At 47.0% G+C, this 16613-nt stretch overlaps 1 protein-coding gene across 7 annotated transcripts in view; it reads left to right on the top strand.

The window, feature by feature from the left end:
* Positions 1-16613, top strand: part of GOLGA1 (golgin A1) — a 189929-nt gene that overhangs the window by 108731 nt on the left and 64585 nt on the right. For all 7 annotated transcript variants that reach the window (XM_075324139.1, XM_075324135.1, XM_075324134.1 and 4 more), the window contains one exon: positions 11555-11707. In XM_075324139.1, coding sequence (XP_075180254.1) covers positions 11555-11707 — 153 coding nt within the window. The remainder of the gene's footprint in view (positions 1-11554; positions 11708-16613) is intronic.

The following is a 16613-nucleotide window of genomic DNA, read 5'->3' as shown; positions in this document are numbered from 1 at the left end:
TACCAGTGTCCTGGGTGACATGATCAGAACGGATATCGTTATCAGAAGAGGCAAAGTGGGCCTTGAGTCTTAGGTTCCTGTAAAAACGCCTCATCTCTTGGTCAACTAGAAAAGAGTCAAATTTAGGGGTTGGACAGAACGAAAGACCTTTCTGTAACACTTGCGACTCGAGAGGTGTCAAATTGTATGATGAAATGTTAAAAACAAGATTGTCAGCTACGTCCGTCATACCTGTGAACGAGTCTGTGCTCTGGTTGATGGACCCGGTCTTCCTCTGACTCCTCCTCGTCTTTCTCCTGCGGGTACTCGTGGCTCTAAAAAACGGTAGGAGTGAGTAGATTGGGAGTCGCTATCAGAACCTGAAGATGCAGAAAAACGGTAATAATTTGGACGGCGCTGTTGGTTAGAGTCTAGAGAGCGCCACCGATATACGCGGTCCTTGGCATAGTCCTCCTGGTCTCTGATAAATTTCAATCGTTTGCGTTCCTGAAGTGTTTTTTGGAAGCTTTCAATAGAGTCCTTCGACCTCTGTTTTAGCTTTTCCCACTCGGAACTTGGTAAGGTATTGCTAAACTGGTCCTCTATGGATTTGATTTTCGGTTCTAATTCATTGACCTCCTTCTGCAGGTATTCTATTGTAAGTATGATTATGTCCATAGAGCACTTATTTAGGATCCCTTCGTATTTGGTGCAGTACTCCGGGTTATCTGCGAACAAGGTCGGACGTAGAGGTACCCTCAGGCCTCTTGGGATTTTCTGTACACGGTGATATTCCGCTAAGGTGGCACAATGTAAATCCAACGCGGTATGTCTCCTCAATTCTTTATCATAATCTCGGGTGCGGATCTCTTCCGATGGAATTGAAAGGAATGAGCGAGGTGTGGTCACACGTGAAAGGATACTAGTTACTTCATCTTGTCCATATGATAAGGTATTGAACGACATTGGTACTGAAAACGTGTAGGTGATAGGAGCACAGGACAAATAGAGTCCAATAGAAAAAACAAGCCTGGCTCACTATCTTAGTTGGGTGCTCTGGAGAACAAAAACAACTGCAGAAAAATACATGTAACTCTGGCACTCCTTAGAAAAAATGTATAAAGTCTTGGGTGGTGCTGAATACGTTTTTATTAAACAAAGGAATGAAGTCTGTCCCAACGTTTCGGTCTACACCTGACCTTTATCAAGGGATCTATCAGACTGACAAAGTGAACAAGAAAAAACAACAAAAACAATCAATGAGTATACAATAAATAAGTGTATCATCACAAGGAGAATCATACAAAGGTGATTGAGGGAAAACACGACATGATAATGAAACACATCTTCTGATGCAAATATTTTGTAAATGCACATCATACCCTGGAAGAGGGAGTACAAATAACACAAAAATACAGACAATGTATGAACATATGATATCATGGACGGGTGCCGTAACTAGTAAATAATACATTTGGACATACCTAGAGAATTGTAGAGAATAGAATGAACATGCACCAATGGATGACACGTGTAGTAGTCAACCGCGTCGAACACTAGGGTTCGGTACTATATGAGAAAATGAAAAAACCTCTAAGGTATGCGCAAAGATACATGATCAAAATAGTGAGCATTGACATTCACTAGGTACCTTGTGACCGTATAACTCAGGTTATGTGCCGCGCTCATTACACAAGAAAAGACGTGTCTTGTTGGCAGAGCCTTGAGAGGCAGGATACTATTTATATTCTAGGTTAAAAATGATAAGGGTTAAGGAAGAAAAGTACAGAGTCAAGTCCCGGGATAACATGGACTATCTAGGATAAGATGATGCTGCAGGTCTTTGGAGGTGGTCTGTGGATTGTCCTTGACTGTTCTCACCATTCTTCTTCTCTGCCTTTCTGATATTTTTCTTGGCCTGCCACTTCTGGGCTTAACAAGAATTGTACCTGTGTTCTTCCATTTCCTTACTATGTTCCTCACAGTGGAAACTGACAGTTTAAATCTCCTCAGACAACTTTTTGTACCTTCCCCTGAACAAGTATGTTATGTTGAATAATCTTTGTTTTCAGATCATTTGAGAGTTGTTTTGAGGAGCCCATGATGCCACTCTTCATAGGAGACTCAAATAGGAGAACAACTTGCAAGTGGCCACCTTAAATACTATAAATGGGATTTTTTTGTATAAAAAAATCCTCAAAAACCAGCGCTAGAAAAGGGTTATAACAAAAAACCTTTTTGTTGACAATTTGTTGCTATTCTTGTTCTAGATAAGATAAGAACAATAAATCACAGTACATAGAACCATAAGAAATATAAATAATAAATAATAAAAATAAAAAATGAATGGAAGTGATTACAATATTAATATATCAAATTAACACAGCAAGCGAAGCAGAGCCGGTAAAGCACTTAGTACTAGTGCTGGCTCCAACAAGATTGAATTTAAGTGCAGATTGCAGCTTCTCCAGCTCTTGGTCCTTGCTCAGCTCAAGTTGTGTGGTGACACTCTTCCTAGTGACTTCTCCTTTATGTGGATTACATCAGCCTAATAAGGTGACTACCTAGGCTGCCACTTTGAAGAGCTGGAGAAGCTGCAATCTGCACTTAAATTCAATCTTGTTGGAGCCAGCACTAGTACTAAGTGCTTTACCGGCTCTGCTTCGCTTGCTCTGTAAGCGCAAAAAGGAAACTCCTGGACTGCTCAATTTACTTCCTTCCTCAGAGCCAGCCCTGCTTAGCGTTGCCGGCTCTGCTCAGTACGCTCTGGAAGCGGTGAAAGGGGACATCTGTACCATCTGTACCCCCCTAGAGCCAGCACTATATTGCGGTTCACCGGCTCTGCATTGCTCGCTCTGGAAGCTATAACAGGGGATCCTGCATATAACGGCTCCGGTTTCAAAGGAGGTGTGTGCAGCAACTAATCTGCAGGGGTTTTCTGCCCAAATCAAGCTGCAGAGCCAGCACTATATTGTGGATCACCGGCTCTGCACTGTTCGCCCTGGAAGCTCTGACAGGGGAATCCTGCATTTAAACGGCTCCAGTAACAAAGGAGGTGTGTGCAGCAACTAAACCTGCGGGGATTCCTACCCAAATTAAAGTGCAGGTAAAAAGCCTTGTTGAAATAACTGTACGAACCGGTGCCCTATGATATAGAAGGGTTAATAGTTTCTATATTTCTTCATTAAAGATATTTTATTGTTATTAGTAAGTATATCTGGTGGTAGTTCATAGTCAGAGCCTTCGGAATAAGAGACAGGCTCAAGGATTATTTTGTCTCTAAATGTTCTTCTTATCTTCTTCTTATCTCATATGCATGACTACATTTTTGCTTTGCTAAAACTTAAAGGTCATATGAGCAACTTGTAAAGTCCAGCTTAGAAGCCTTATTTGCAATATCACATTGATCTGTAAATGGTATAAATAAAGTGTACTTTGGTTAAATAAACAGAAAATTGATCATGGCCACATGGATGCTGGTCTTTTTCTCCGAGCGCTCGATCTTGATTAGGTCTGAAGAGGCCTAATTGAGAAGACCTCACTGGTGATCCCATAAGCTGACTTGTGACAAAACAGAACAGCTACAACAGTTTTTGGTGCCCAACGTGGAGTCGTGGCCAACCAGCCTATTCGGAAGAAGTTTTGGGGACTCTTGAGACAGTGAAATTTCAGCTGCAGCAAGGTGAGAAGCTTTATTCTTACACTTTATTTCACTCTCTCTGATTTCCCGAATACATTGCCGGCTTAGACTGTCCGGAGAGCAGTCTCTCTCTTTTATTTGGAGGCACCTGGAACTTTGCAAGTTTTTTTATATATATATACTGCACACTGCTATTAAATAATTCTGGACCCTTTACAGATTACAGCGGTAGTCTGATCCGGTGTTATATGGTATCTGCAGTACATCACCATTATATCATATTATTATAGTTGCTTGTTGCCACCGGCCGGGGCATTACAACAGACTAACCGGAGAAAACCTGCTGTGTTAATTTGAAATATTAATATTAATATTGTAATCACTTCCATTCATTTTTTATTTTTTATTTTTATTATTTATTATTTATATTTCTTATGGTTCTATGTACTGTGATTTATTGTTCTTATCTAGAACAAGGATAGCAACAAATTGTCAATAAAAAGGTTTTTTGTTATAACCCTTTTCTAGCGCTGGTTTTTGAGGATTTTTTTATACAAAAAAATCCCATTTATAGAATTTGTGCTATCAGGCAAATTGAAGGGGCCTTTTTGTCATTTAACCTAGCTGCAAGAGTATAAGGGTTATTAGGTTAAGCGCTGACAATTGCCTACGGGCAGTATATAAATTTAAAACATTTTTTTGGCCACCTTAAATAACTTTTCTCATGATTGTATACACCTGCCTATGACGTTCAAAGCTCAATGAGGTTACAAAACCAATTTAGTGGTTTAGTAAGTCAGTAAAAAGTAGTTAGGAGTGTTCAAATCAAGAAATTGATAAGGGTGCCCATACTTTTGCACCGGTCAAATTTTGTTCAAATGCAGATTGCACATTTCTCTGACACCTCATTATGGGACACAGGACCATGGGTGTTATGCTGCCTATCCATAGGAGGACACTAAGTAGATGCATAAGACATTAGCTCCTCCTCTGCAGTATACACCCCCTGGCCGGGCCAGGCAACCTCAGTTTTAGCTTAGTGTCTGTAGGAGGCACATCCTTTCAAGGTTTTGTTATTTTTTGAGGGCGACGGCTTCCCCTAGGGACCGATCTCCCAATACCATCAATGGGCGGGAACGCGGAGTACCCCCTCCTGCGACGCTGGATCCTGGGCTGCCTTTTACTGGACGACGGCTCCTACAGACACCGATTTTCCAGAGCCCAGGGCAGAGGCACAATTCCTCAGCTCCTTTTTGCAGGCTCTGAGTTGATACATTGCACCTGTGTGGCCGGACACAGCAAGCTGACTCTGCTATTCCACTGCCTGGACTGAGGCAGTGTTAAGGTGAGATCCCCCCCCTGACTGGTTTCCCAGACAAAGGGAGAAAGACTGTGCAGGGAAGGCTCCCAGGACTACTGAATTTACAGTCTTTATTCCCACCATAGCTGCGTGCTGGCTGGAGAAGGGGAAAGTCCCTTGCTGATTGCAGGGAATCCTGCAGAGATAATCTACCGGTGGCGAGCTGTGTGCTGACTGGAGGGAGGGGGAGAAAAACTGTCACAGAAGCTCCCTTCCCGCCGTTTTTTACTACCGACTGCAGGGGGGCACACTGACTTCTTCTTGGCGCTCTTTTAGTGCTAAGACCCACCCCCCTTCCCCCAGGAAAGCGCACGAAGATCTCCACAGAGCGGGCTTACTCCTTCCTGAGGACGCAGAGCCATCGGCTGATTCTGGTGAGGTACACCGAAGCAAATACAATCCTTGCTTCCCACTGCTTCACTTGTGGCTCTGCAGATCATTGCTCCCCCTCCTGGCATACTCCTATTAGGAACATGCAGAATTCTAAGGGTACTAAAGGGGGCTTTACACGGTAGCGATATCGCTAGCAATTTCTAGCGATATCGAGCGTGTAAGTACCCGCCCCCGTCGCGCATGCAATTGTTTGTGATCGCTGCCGTAGCGAATATTATCGCTATGGCAGTGTCACACGTACTTACCTGGTCGGCGGCGTCGCTGCGACTGCCGAACAATCCCTCCTTCAAGGGGAAGGGACGTTCGACATCACAGCGACGTCACCGCAACGTCACTAAGCGGCCGGCAAATCAAAGCGGAGGGGCGGAGATGAGCAGGACGTAACATCCCGCCCACCTCCTTCCTTCCGCATTGCGGCCGGCAGCAGGTAAGGGGAGACGTAGTTCTGCTGAGCATTGGTCCCCCTCCTGGCATACTCCTATTAGGAACATGCAGAATTCTAAGGGAACTAAGAGTGCTAAGGCCCACATAGTCTATTATTCAGCCTGCACTGCCTGCCACGCTGAGCTACCACGTAAACACACCTCTTCTCTCTGTGAGTCCTGTGCCCCTATAGCCCCCCAAGACCCCCCCCCGTCACCACCGCCGCAACCGTCAGCCCAGAGCCTAGGGCTCCCAGCCCACCGAAATGGTTACAGTTTCTATCCCAATCCATGGAAAAACTGTCACAGAACCTGGTGCTGGCTATGCAATGTCGTCCTCCACACCCTTCTGGGCCCCTGGACGGAACGCAGCCTTAGGATACCCCTATGGAGGGTCCTTCTGAGGTAATCCGGGCCCATGCTTCACCAGTTGCAGGGATCAGAAAAAGAGCACACGGCCGGGTGTCTCCAGCACTCTCTCATGGCCCCCATGGCTCTCCCTCAGGAGCACACAGGGCAGGCTCTCCCACACGCTCCACGGCTTCTGAAGAGCCGGAGGAGGGAGAATGCTGTTTGTACCAGGATGATTCCTTGGTTTTACCCTCCCCAGATGATCAAACTGCAGTAGACTCCCTTATAGCAGAAATCAACTAAACTCTGCATGTGGAGGATCCCCCATCCACTATCACTGACCATGCGGTCTCCTTTAAGAGGGCAAGGAAACCCCAAAAGGTTTTCGCTGATAACCCAGAGTTTCAGGATATCCTCACAAAGCAAAGGGAGAAGCCTGACAGGCGCTTCGGTAACCGTAAACTCATGGAGTCCCGGTACCCTTTTGCCTCACTTGCCCCCCCCGTCTCCCGCCTTGCCACAAAGACGCTCCTGTCTTTACCCGATGGTTCCTCCATCAAGGACCAGACAGACAGGTGGAGCACGTCGCCCGCTCTGCCTTTGAGACTGCGGGTTCCTCCCTCTCGTCCTCCTTTGCCTTTGTGTGGGTCGCAAAGGCGATCTCGGTCTGGGCAGAATCCCTTAACACGTCGCTTGAGGAATCCCAGTTCCCTCATACCTTCACAGAGGTAACAGCTCAAATTGCCGCTGCGGCGGAGTACCTCATGCAGGCCTCCATTGACGCTGCTACCTGCGCAGTTTTTGCCGCCTCAAATACCATAGCCATCTATAGAGCTCTCTGGCTCCGACAATGGCGAGCGGACTCTGCCTCCAAGAAGTCTCTCACGGGCCCTTCCCTTTTTTCCAGACCGATTGTTTGGCGAACGTCTGGACAAGCTCATTTCTGACGCCACGGGAGGAAAGAGTACCTCCCTCCCCCAGCTGAAGTCCAGGACGACCTTCACCCGACGTCCACAGTCCTCGTTCCACTCCTTTCGGAACTCATTTGGTTGGTCGACATCCCGCTCTGCCCCCACCACTAGCCGCGGACTACGCAGGGACCGACCTTCTCAGCTCTCCCCGAAACCCACTTCGTCATGGCAGCCTAGGCCGAAACAGTCCAGGACTAGGGAGACTCGTCCACGACGTTTTCCCACCTCATGACTCCTTCGGCGCCCCGGAAGACACACTCATTGTAGGAGGTCGACTGCGGCTCTTTCAACACATCTGGGCTGCCGCCTCAGACGACAAATGGGTGCGAGACCTTGTGTCTTCCGGTTACCACACAGAATTTTGGACCCGGCCCCCGAGTCGGTTCTTTCTCTGAAACCCCTCAAAGACTCGAAAACGACGCGAGGCTTTTTTCTCAGCAATCCACTCGCTCCAAACAGCAGGAGTGATAATACCTGTCCCGGACGACGAGAAGTTCAGGGGTTTTTATTCCAACCTCTTTGTGGTCCCCAAAAAGGATGGGTCAGTTCGACCCATCCTGGACCTCAGACACCTGAACAAACATGTGCACGTACGGAGATTCAGAATGGAGTCCCTAAGATCCATTATGGCATCCATGGTCGAAGGGGAATTCCTCACCTCTATAGATATCAAGGACGCGTACCTGCACATACCCATCGCCCCAGATCACCAAAAGTTCCTCCGCTTTGCAGTTCAGGACTCCCATTTTCAATTCGTAGCCCTACCCTTTGGCTTTGCCACCGCACCAAGGGTCTTCACCAAAGTCATGGCAGCCGCCATGAGCGTCCTTCACGCCAGGGGAGTAGTCGTTCTCCCTTACTTGGACGACCTCCTCATCAAGGCCCCCTCCTTTCTTCCGCGACTGCTCAACCAGCGTACAGATCACCGTGGACACCCTATCCCGCTTAGGGTGGCTACTGAATCTAGACAAATCATCCCTGGTCCCATCACGATCCATCACCTTCCTGGGCATGTCCCTGGACACCCATCGAGGCTTGATCCTTCTCCCTCAGGACAAGGCGATCGCTCTTCAACGAGCGGTACGCTGCCTTCTACGTCCTCCGTCTCGCTCCATTCGATTCAGCATGAAGGTGCTCGGCAGGATGGTGGCGGCTATGGTAGCAGTACCCTTTGCTCAACTGCACCTCCGCCCACTGCAGCTAGCCCTTCTAGCTGCCTGGGACAAGAGCCCCTTCTCCCTGGACAAACATCTTCACCTGACGCCGTCAGTCAGGTATGCACTCCGCCGGTGGCTTCGGTCCTCATCCCTATCGAAGGGGAGATCTTTTCTCCCAGTGAACTGGCTGGTCCTGACCACGGACGCCAGCCTCCTAGGCTGGGGAGCAGTGTACCGGCACCACACTGCTCAAGGACGTTGGACGCCCCAGGAGTCTTCCCTACCCATAAACATCCTGGAAATCCGCGCGATCTTCCTCGCGCTCAGAGCGTTCTGCCCTCTGCTAGCGGGTCGTCAGATTCGAGTCCAATCGGACAATGCGACAGCTGTAGCCTATATCAATCGGCAGGGGGGGCACCCGCAGAAAAGCGGCTTATCTCGAGGGCCACAAGATCCTCAGCTGGGCCGAATCGACTGGGTCAGAGATATCAGCGGTACACATACCGGGAGTAGAGAACTGGGCAGCAGACTTTCTAAGTCGCCAAGGCCTGGCCGCCGGAGAGTGGTCTCTCCACCCAGAAGTGTTCCTACACATCTGCACTCACTGGGGTACACCAGACGTGGATCTAATGGTCTCAAGGTTGAACGCAAAGGTACCCGCGTTCATCGCCAGGTCACGCGACCCGCAGTCCATCGGCGCGGATGCTCTAGTCTGCTCCTTGCACCACTTCCGCCTGCCTTACATATTTCCACCTCGACCCCTGCTGCCGCGGGTAATCAGGAAGATCAAGGCAGAGGGTGTTCCGGTGATTCTGATAGCACCGGACTGGCCCAGGCGCGCCTGGTACGCCGAATTAGTACAAATGCTCGCAGACATACCGTGGCGCCTTCCAGACATCCAAGACTTGCTGACCCAAGGGCCCATTTCCCATCTGAACTCCAGAGCCCTGAAGCTGACGGCATGGCCATTGAGACCTGGGTATTAACAAGAGCGAGATTCTCCCCCGCGGTTATCTCCACCATGATCAGCGCCCGAAAGCCTGCTTCATCCCGCATTTACAACCGTACGTGGAAAATCTTCCTTTCATGGTGCAGGGAAACTAACGTCCAGCCTATGCCTCTGGCCATCCCCAGAATTCTCGACTTTCTGCAGTCTGGCTTGCAAGCTGGGTTGGCTCTCAGTTCCCTTAAAGGGCAGGTCTCAGCGCTCTCAATCTTCTACCAATTCCGCCTGGCTCAAAAACCGCAAGTCAAGCCCTTCCTCCAGGGCGTTTCCCATCTAGTTCCCTCATACAAATGGCCGCTGGACCCATGGGACCTCAATCTCGTTCTGGACGGTCTCCAGAGGTCCCCCTTTGAACTTCTCAAGGAATCCTCCCTTGCTCTTCTGTCCTGGCAGGTAGCATTCCTGGTGGTGATTACGTCCATCAGGCGGGTTTCGGAGCTGGCAGCACTCTTGCCACAAGCCTTTTCTGATCTTTCACCAGGACAAGGTGGTTCTGCGCCCCCTTCCAAATTTCCTTCCAAAGGTTCCTACCCCGTTTCATTTGAACGAGGACATTGTTCTGCCTTCCTTTTGTCCACACCCAGTTCATAGGGTGGAAAGGTCTCTGCATTCGTTAGACCTCGTCAGAGCTCTCAGATATTACATATCCAGGACAGCCCCCTTTAGGAAAACGGACGCTTTGTTCGTCATTCCTGAGGGGCCTAAGAAAGGACAGGCAGCTTCAAAGGCAACTCTGGCTCGCTGGATTCGCTCGGCGATCCAGGAAGTCTACCGCTTGCAACTCAAGCCCATTCCTAGTGGGCTGCGGGCTCATTCCACGCTAGCAGTTGGCGCTTCGTGGCCCATTCGGCATCAGGCTTCAGTGGAACAGGTGTGTAAGGCTGCGACCTGGTCTAGCCTACATACGTTTTCAAAGCATTACAGAGTCCATACCCAGGTTTCAGCTGAGGCAAATCTGGGTAGGAAAATTCTGCAAACGGCAGTAGAGCACCTCTCTCAGTAGGCGCTCCAGGCTGTCTGAGACTGGTTCCTCATCCTTGGGTTGTGTTGTCTTCTTTTATTTTTCCCACCCATGGACTGCTTTAGGACGTCCCATGGTCCTGTGTCCCCCAATGAGGCGTCAGAGCAAAATGGATTTTTGTGTACTCACCGTAAAATCGTTTTCTCTTAGCCATCATTGGGGGACACAGCACCCACCCTGTTGCCCTGTTGGGCCTTGGTTCTCTCAGTACCTTATTTGGTTATGACTCTTTTTTTTTTTCTCATGTTCCTCCGTTGAGATAAGTTCTTACTATTTTTTTTCCTCCTACTGCTTGTGTACTAAAACTGAGGTTGCCTTGCCCGGCCAGGGGGTGTATACTGCAGAGGAGGAGCTAATGTCTTTTGCATCTACTTAGTGTCCTCCTATGGATAGGCAGCATAATACCCATGGTCCTGTGTCCCCCAATGATGGCTAAGAGAAAACGATTTTACGGTGAGTACACAAAAATCCATTTTTTCTGTTAGCACAATAAACCTCACTTCAGTCCAGAAATATTACTGAGTCCATCAGTTATTAGATATATGAAACTGAAATATTTGTTGCAAAAACCCAAATTGTTATAAAGAAGAAAAGGTTAACATTAATAGGGGTGCCCAAACTTTTTCATATGACTGTACATTGTTAAATAGATCTCTTAGACCTGGTGAGGCTGGTGCACTTATTTTGAAAAATAACTTCTAATGGCAGAGTAATCCTAAAACAAAAATAAGCCTTTTATTAAATTCATGTGTTTCATCTTGCAATGCAATCTCCAAATGGGTATTATGTTATATAAAAATCATCTCTCTGGAACAGACAGTCACCCCCAGATGAAGTATATATAGCGAAACGTGCGTCAGGTTAGGGTGGCCGCCTGGTCTTATGAGTAATTTTGCTAATGTGTACGTCTATACAATATGCTACTTATGTAACAATCCACGTTAATATTTTCAATGGGGCTAATTTGGCCTGTATAGTCTTATGCCTCCAATGGATGTACTTATTATGTAAATTATTTGCTTAGACAAGGATGCCTCCTTCTTTTCATTCTCCTCCATGTGCAATATTAATTTATTAAAAAAAAGGTTTCGACATATAGATTTTATAGTGAGTACCAAAAATCTTCTTGTTTTATTAATCTCGTCCTGCTATTATTTTTTTTTTTTTTTCTGAATTTTTATTAAGATACAAGATTTGTAAAGCAAAAAATGTGATTATTATTGCAAGGTGACATTTTTGGTTTTTCTTGTCAAGCAATCTGAGCTCAAGTCCGAGACTGATAAACTAACACATCAGCTACACAACGTGAAACAGCAATGTGCGGAAAAGGTGGATCGCCTGGAAGCCCAGGTCTCCGCTCTGGAGAGTGCTCGGGAAATCGATAGGACGTCTGCACAGCACAATATTGTAAGCATGGCGGTCCTTCATCACCTACTGTTATAAGATCTATTTGTTGTAAAGAACATTTAGTGGTACTGATGCAATATACAGTTAGGTCCAGAAATATTTGGACAGTGACACAAGTTTTGTTATTTTAGCTGTTTACAAAAACATGTTCAGAAATACAATTATATATATAATATGGGCTGAAAGTGCACACTCCCAGCTGCAATATGAGAGTTTTCACATCCAAATCAGAGAAAGGGTTTAGGAATCATAGCTCTGTAATGCATAGCCTCCTCTTTTTCAAGGGACCAAAAGTAATTGGACAAGGGACTCTAAGGTCCGCAATTAACTCTGAAGGCGTCTCGCTCATTAACCTGTAATCAATGAAGCAGTTAAAAGGTCTGGGGTTGATTACAGGTGTGTGGTTTTGCATTTGGAAGCTGTTGCTGTGACCAGACAACATGCGGTCTAAGGAACTCTCAATTGAGGTGAAGCAGAACATCCTGAGGCTGAAAAAAAAGAAAAATTCCATCAGAGAGATAGCAGACATGCTTGGAGTAGCAAAATCAACAGTCGGGTACATTCTGAGAAAAAAGGAATTGACTGGTGAGCTTGGGAACTCAAAAAGGCCTGGGCGTCCACGGATGACAACAGTGGTGGATGATCGCCGCATACTTTCTTTGGTGAAGAAGAACCCGTTCACAACATCAACTGAAGTCCAGAACACTTTCAGTGAAGTAGTTGTATCTGTCTCTAAGTCAACAGTAAAGAGAAGACTCCATGAAAGTAAATACAAAGGGTTCACATCTAGATGCAAACCATTCATCAATTCCAAAAATAGACAGGCCAGAGTTAAATTTGCTGAAAAACACCTCATGAAGCCAGCTCAATTCTGGAAAAGTATTCTATGGACAGATGAGACCAAGATCAACCTGTACCAGAATGATGGGAAGAAAAAAGTTTGGAGAAGAAAGGGAACGGCACATGATCCAAGGCACACCACATCCTCTGTAAAACATGGTGGAGGCAACGTGATGGCATGGGCATGCATGGCTTTCAATGGCACTGGGTCACTTGTGTTTATTGATGACATAACAGCAGACAAGAGTAGCCGGATGAATTCTGAAGTGTACCGGGCTATACTTTCAGCCCAGATTCAGCCAAATGCCGCAAAGTTGATCGGACGGCGCTTCATAGTACAGATGGACAATGACCCCAAGCATACAACCAAAGCTACCCAGGAGTTCATGAGTGCAAAAAAGTGGAACATTCTGCAATGGCCAAGTCAATCACCAGATCTTAACCCAATTGAGCATGCATTTCACTTGCTCAAATCCAGACTTAAGACGGAAAGACCCACAAACAAGCAAGACCTGAAGGCTGTGGCTGTAAAGGCCTGGCAAAGCATTAAGAAGGAGGAAACCCAGCGTTTGGTGATGTCCATGGGTTCCAGACTTAAGGCAGTGATTGCCTCCAAAGGATTCACAACAAAATATTGAAAATAAAAATTTTTTTTTTGGGTTTGGTTTATTTGTCCAATTACTTTTGACCTCCTAAAATGTGGAGTGTTTGTAAAGAAATGTGTACAATTCCTACAATTTCTATCAGATATTTTTGTTCAAACCTTCAAATTAAACGTTACAGTCTGCACTTGAATTCTGTTATAGAGGTTTCATTTCAAATCCAATGTGGTGGCATGCAGAGCCCAACTCGCCAAAATTGTGTCACTGTCCAAATATTTCTGGACCTAACTGTATGTGTTCTAGCATTATGGTGTTACCTGCCCTGCTCACCTTTCAATGCAAAAGTGAGCTGAACAGGACTAACCCTTTAAGGGAATTGTGCTACAGAATAAATAAGTCGCTGACCGCCGTGACCCCCCCCCCCCCAATCATAAGGGAGGGGATCCTGAGTGTCCTCTTTAAATGAATCAGTAATGTGCATGCCCAACCCAAGCTCCATTCAAAGCTACGGTGCTGTGTGTGCGACAGGTATGTGTGCAACTAGTGCAAAATGAAAGAGGACACAGATCCTTCCTTCTCATTGCCTGTAAGGGACCCCCAGTGAATAGATACTCATTGCCTGTATGGGACCCCCAGTGAATACATACTCATTGTCTGTATGGGACCCCCAGTGAATACTCATTACCTGTATGGGACCCTCAGTGAATAGGTTCTCATTGCCTGTATGAGACCCCCAGTGAATAGATATTCATTGCCTGTATGGGACCCCCAGTGAATAGATACTCATTGCCTGTATGGGACCCCCCAGTGAATAGGTACTCATTACCTGTATGGGACCCCCCAGTGAATAGATACTCATTGCCTGTATGGGACCCCCCCCCCCCAGTGAATAGGTACTCATTGCCTGTATGGGACCCCCAGTGAATAGATTCTCATTGCCTGTATGGGACCCCCAGTGAATAGATACTCATTGCCTGTATAGGACCCCCAGTGAATAGATACTCATTGCCTGTATGGGACCCTCAGTGAATAAATACTCATTGCCTGTATGAGACCCCCAGTGAATAGATACTCATTGACTGTATGGAACCCTCAGTGAACAGATTCTCATTGCCTGTAAGGGACCCCCAGTGAATAGATACTCCATTGCCTGTATGGGACCCCCCCCAGTGAATAGATACTCATTGCCTGTATGGGACCCCCCCAGTGAATAGATACTCATTGCCTGTATAGGACCCCCAGTGAATAGATACTCATTGCCTGTATGGGACCCTCAGTGAATAAATACTCATTGCCTGTATGAGACCCCTAGTGAATAGATACTCATTGCCTGTATGGGACCCTCAGTGAACAGATTCTCATTGCCTGTATGGGACCCCCAGTGAATAGATACTCCATTGCCTGTATGGGACACCCCCAGTGAATAGATACTCATTGCCTGTATGGGGACCCCCAGTGAATAGATACTCATTGCCTGTATGGGACCCCCCCAGTGAATAGGTACTCATTGCCTGTATGGGACCCCCCCAGTGAATAGGTACTCATTGCCTGTATGGGACCCCCCAGTGAATAGGTACTCATTGCCTGTATGGGACCCCCCCAGTGAATAGGTACTCATTGCCTGTATGGGACCCCCCCAGTGAATAGGTACTCATTGCCTGTATGGGACCCCCAGTGAATACATACCCATTGTCTGTATGGGACCCCCAGTGAATACTCATTGCCTGTATGGGACCCTCAGTGAATAGATACTCATTGCCTGTATGGGACCCCCAGTGAATAGATACTCATTGCCTGTATGGGACCCCCAGTGAATAGATACTCATTGCCTGTATGGGACCCTCAGTGAATAAATACTCATTGCCTGTATGAGACCCCCAGTGAATAGATACTCATTGCCTGTATGGGATCCCCCCAGTGAATAGGTACTCATTGCCTGTATGGGACCCCCAGTGAATAGATACTCATTGCCTGTATGGGACCCCCAGTGAATAGATACTCATTGCCTGTATGGGACCCTCAGTGAATAAATACTCAATGCCTGTATGAGACCCCCAGTGAATAGATACTCATTGCCTGTATGGGATCCCCCCCAGTGAATAGGTACTCATTGCCTGTATGGGATCCCCCCAGTGAATAGGTACTCATTGCCTGTATGGGATCCCCCCAGTGAATAGGTACTCATTGCCTGTATGGGACCCCCCAGTGAATAGATACTCATTGCCTGTATGGGACCCCCAGTGAATAGATACTCATTGCCTGTATGGGACCCCCAGTGAATAGATACTCATTGCCTGTATGGGATCCCAAGGGAAAGAGATACTCATCCGCAGGGTAGTAGCTATTGGACAACTTCAGTAGTAAGTGACACCCATTCTCTCTGGCTAATAGTTAAAGGGAACCTGTCACCAGATTTTGGCCTTCTAAACTAAAACTAGCACCATAAGCAGCGCCTGCTACATTCTATATAGGGGCAAGCTACCCCCTGACCCCCCCCCCCCCCCCCGTAGACACCACAAATACCTTAAGAAAATCTCCCTCCATGTAAGTAAATCGTCCGGTGATCGTCCTAATCTGTCCCTCCTTTTGCTGTCCTCTTGTGGCGATTGACATGGATCATGCCTTCGGTGCGATCCACGTAGGCAGGCAAAATCTTGCGCCTGCACAAACCTATTCCCGACTTGTGCAGGCGCACTTCTCTCTTCCTGTTGCTGAAGCATGGGTGCGCCTGTGTGAACCAGTGACTTCTCTGATCAGGCGCAAAATTTTGCCCGGCGATGTGGATGACATCACCCGCTTCATCCACATCATCGGGCAAAATCTCGTACCTGCGCAGAGAACTCACCAGTTCGCGCAGGCGCACCAATGTTTTCTACTCTGCCCACAATAAGGCAGAGCGAAGTGCGTCTGTGGAAGCCAGGAATATCTCTGTGCAGGCGCGAAGTTTTGCCTGCCTATGTGGATGGCTTCTGAGGTTTCATCCACGTCGGTCAGCACAAGAGGATGGCGAAAGGAGGGACAGGAGGCACAAATTAGGACGCCATATGTGGCTAGAGATTTTATAGGGGTCTACTATGGGATCAGGGGGTAACGTGCACCTTTTATAGAATGCAGCAGGCACTGCTTATGGTGCTAGTTTTACATTAGAAGGACAAAATCTGGTGACAGGTACCCTTTAATATTATAATGTCTATATTCTCTATAATACAGCCTGTAGTCCTGGCCTGACCATGCATTTTGTGGTTTGATAAAGCAGCATCCTATATGCCTATGATACTGGCAATACCAGATCATGAGATTTGCAGTCGGGTTGCGACTTAATATGTCCACTATATACTTGTTTATATGAAAAGAAATGTCTGGGGTCCTTTTACGTTACCGCCAATTGTGTAATGATTATTTTCTTTGTCGCTCCATTGGGAGACCCAGACAATTGGGTGTATAGCTTCTGCCTCCGGAGGCCA

Source organism: Anomaloglossus baeobatrachus, chromosome 9 (assembly GCF_048569485.1).
Source record: "Anomaloglossus baeobatrachus isolate aAnoBae1 chromosome 9, aAnoBae1.hap1, whole genome shotgun sequence".
Taxonomy (NCBI): Eukaryota; Metazoa; Chordata; class Amphibia; order Anura; family Aromobatidae; genus Anomaloglossus; species Anomaloglossus baeobatrachus.
The sequence above is the reverse complement of the archived record's forward strand: the minus strand, read 5'-3'. Positions and strand labels throughout refer to the sequence as shown.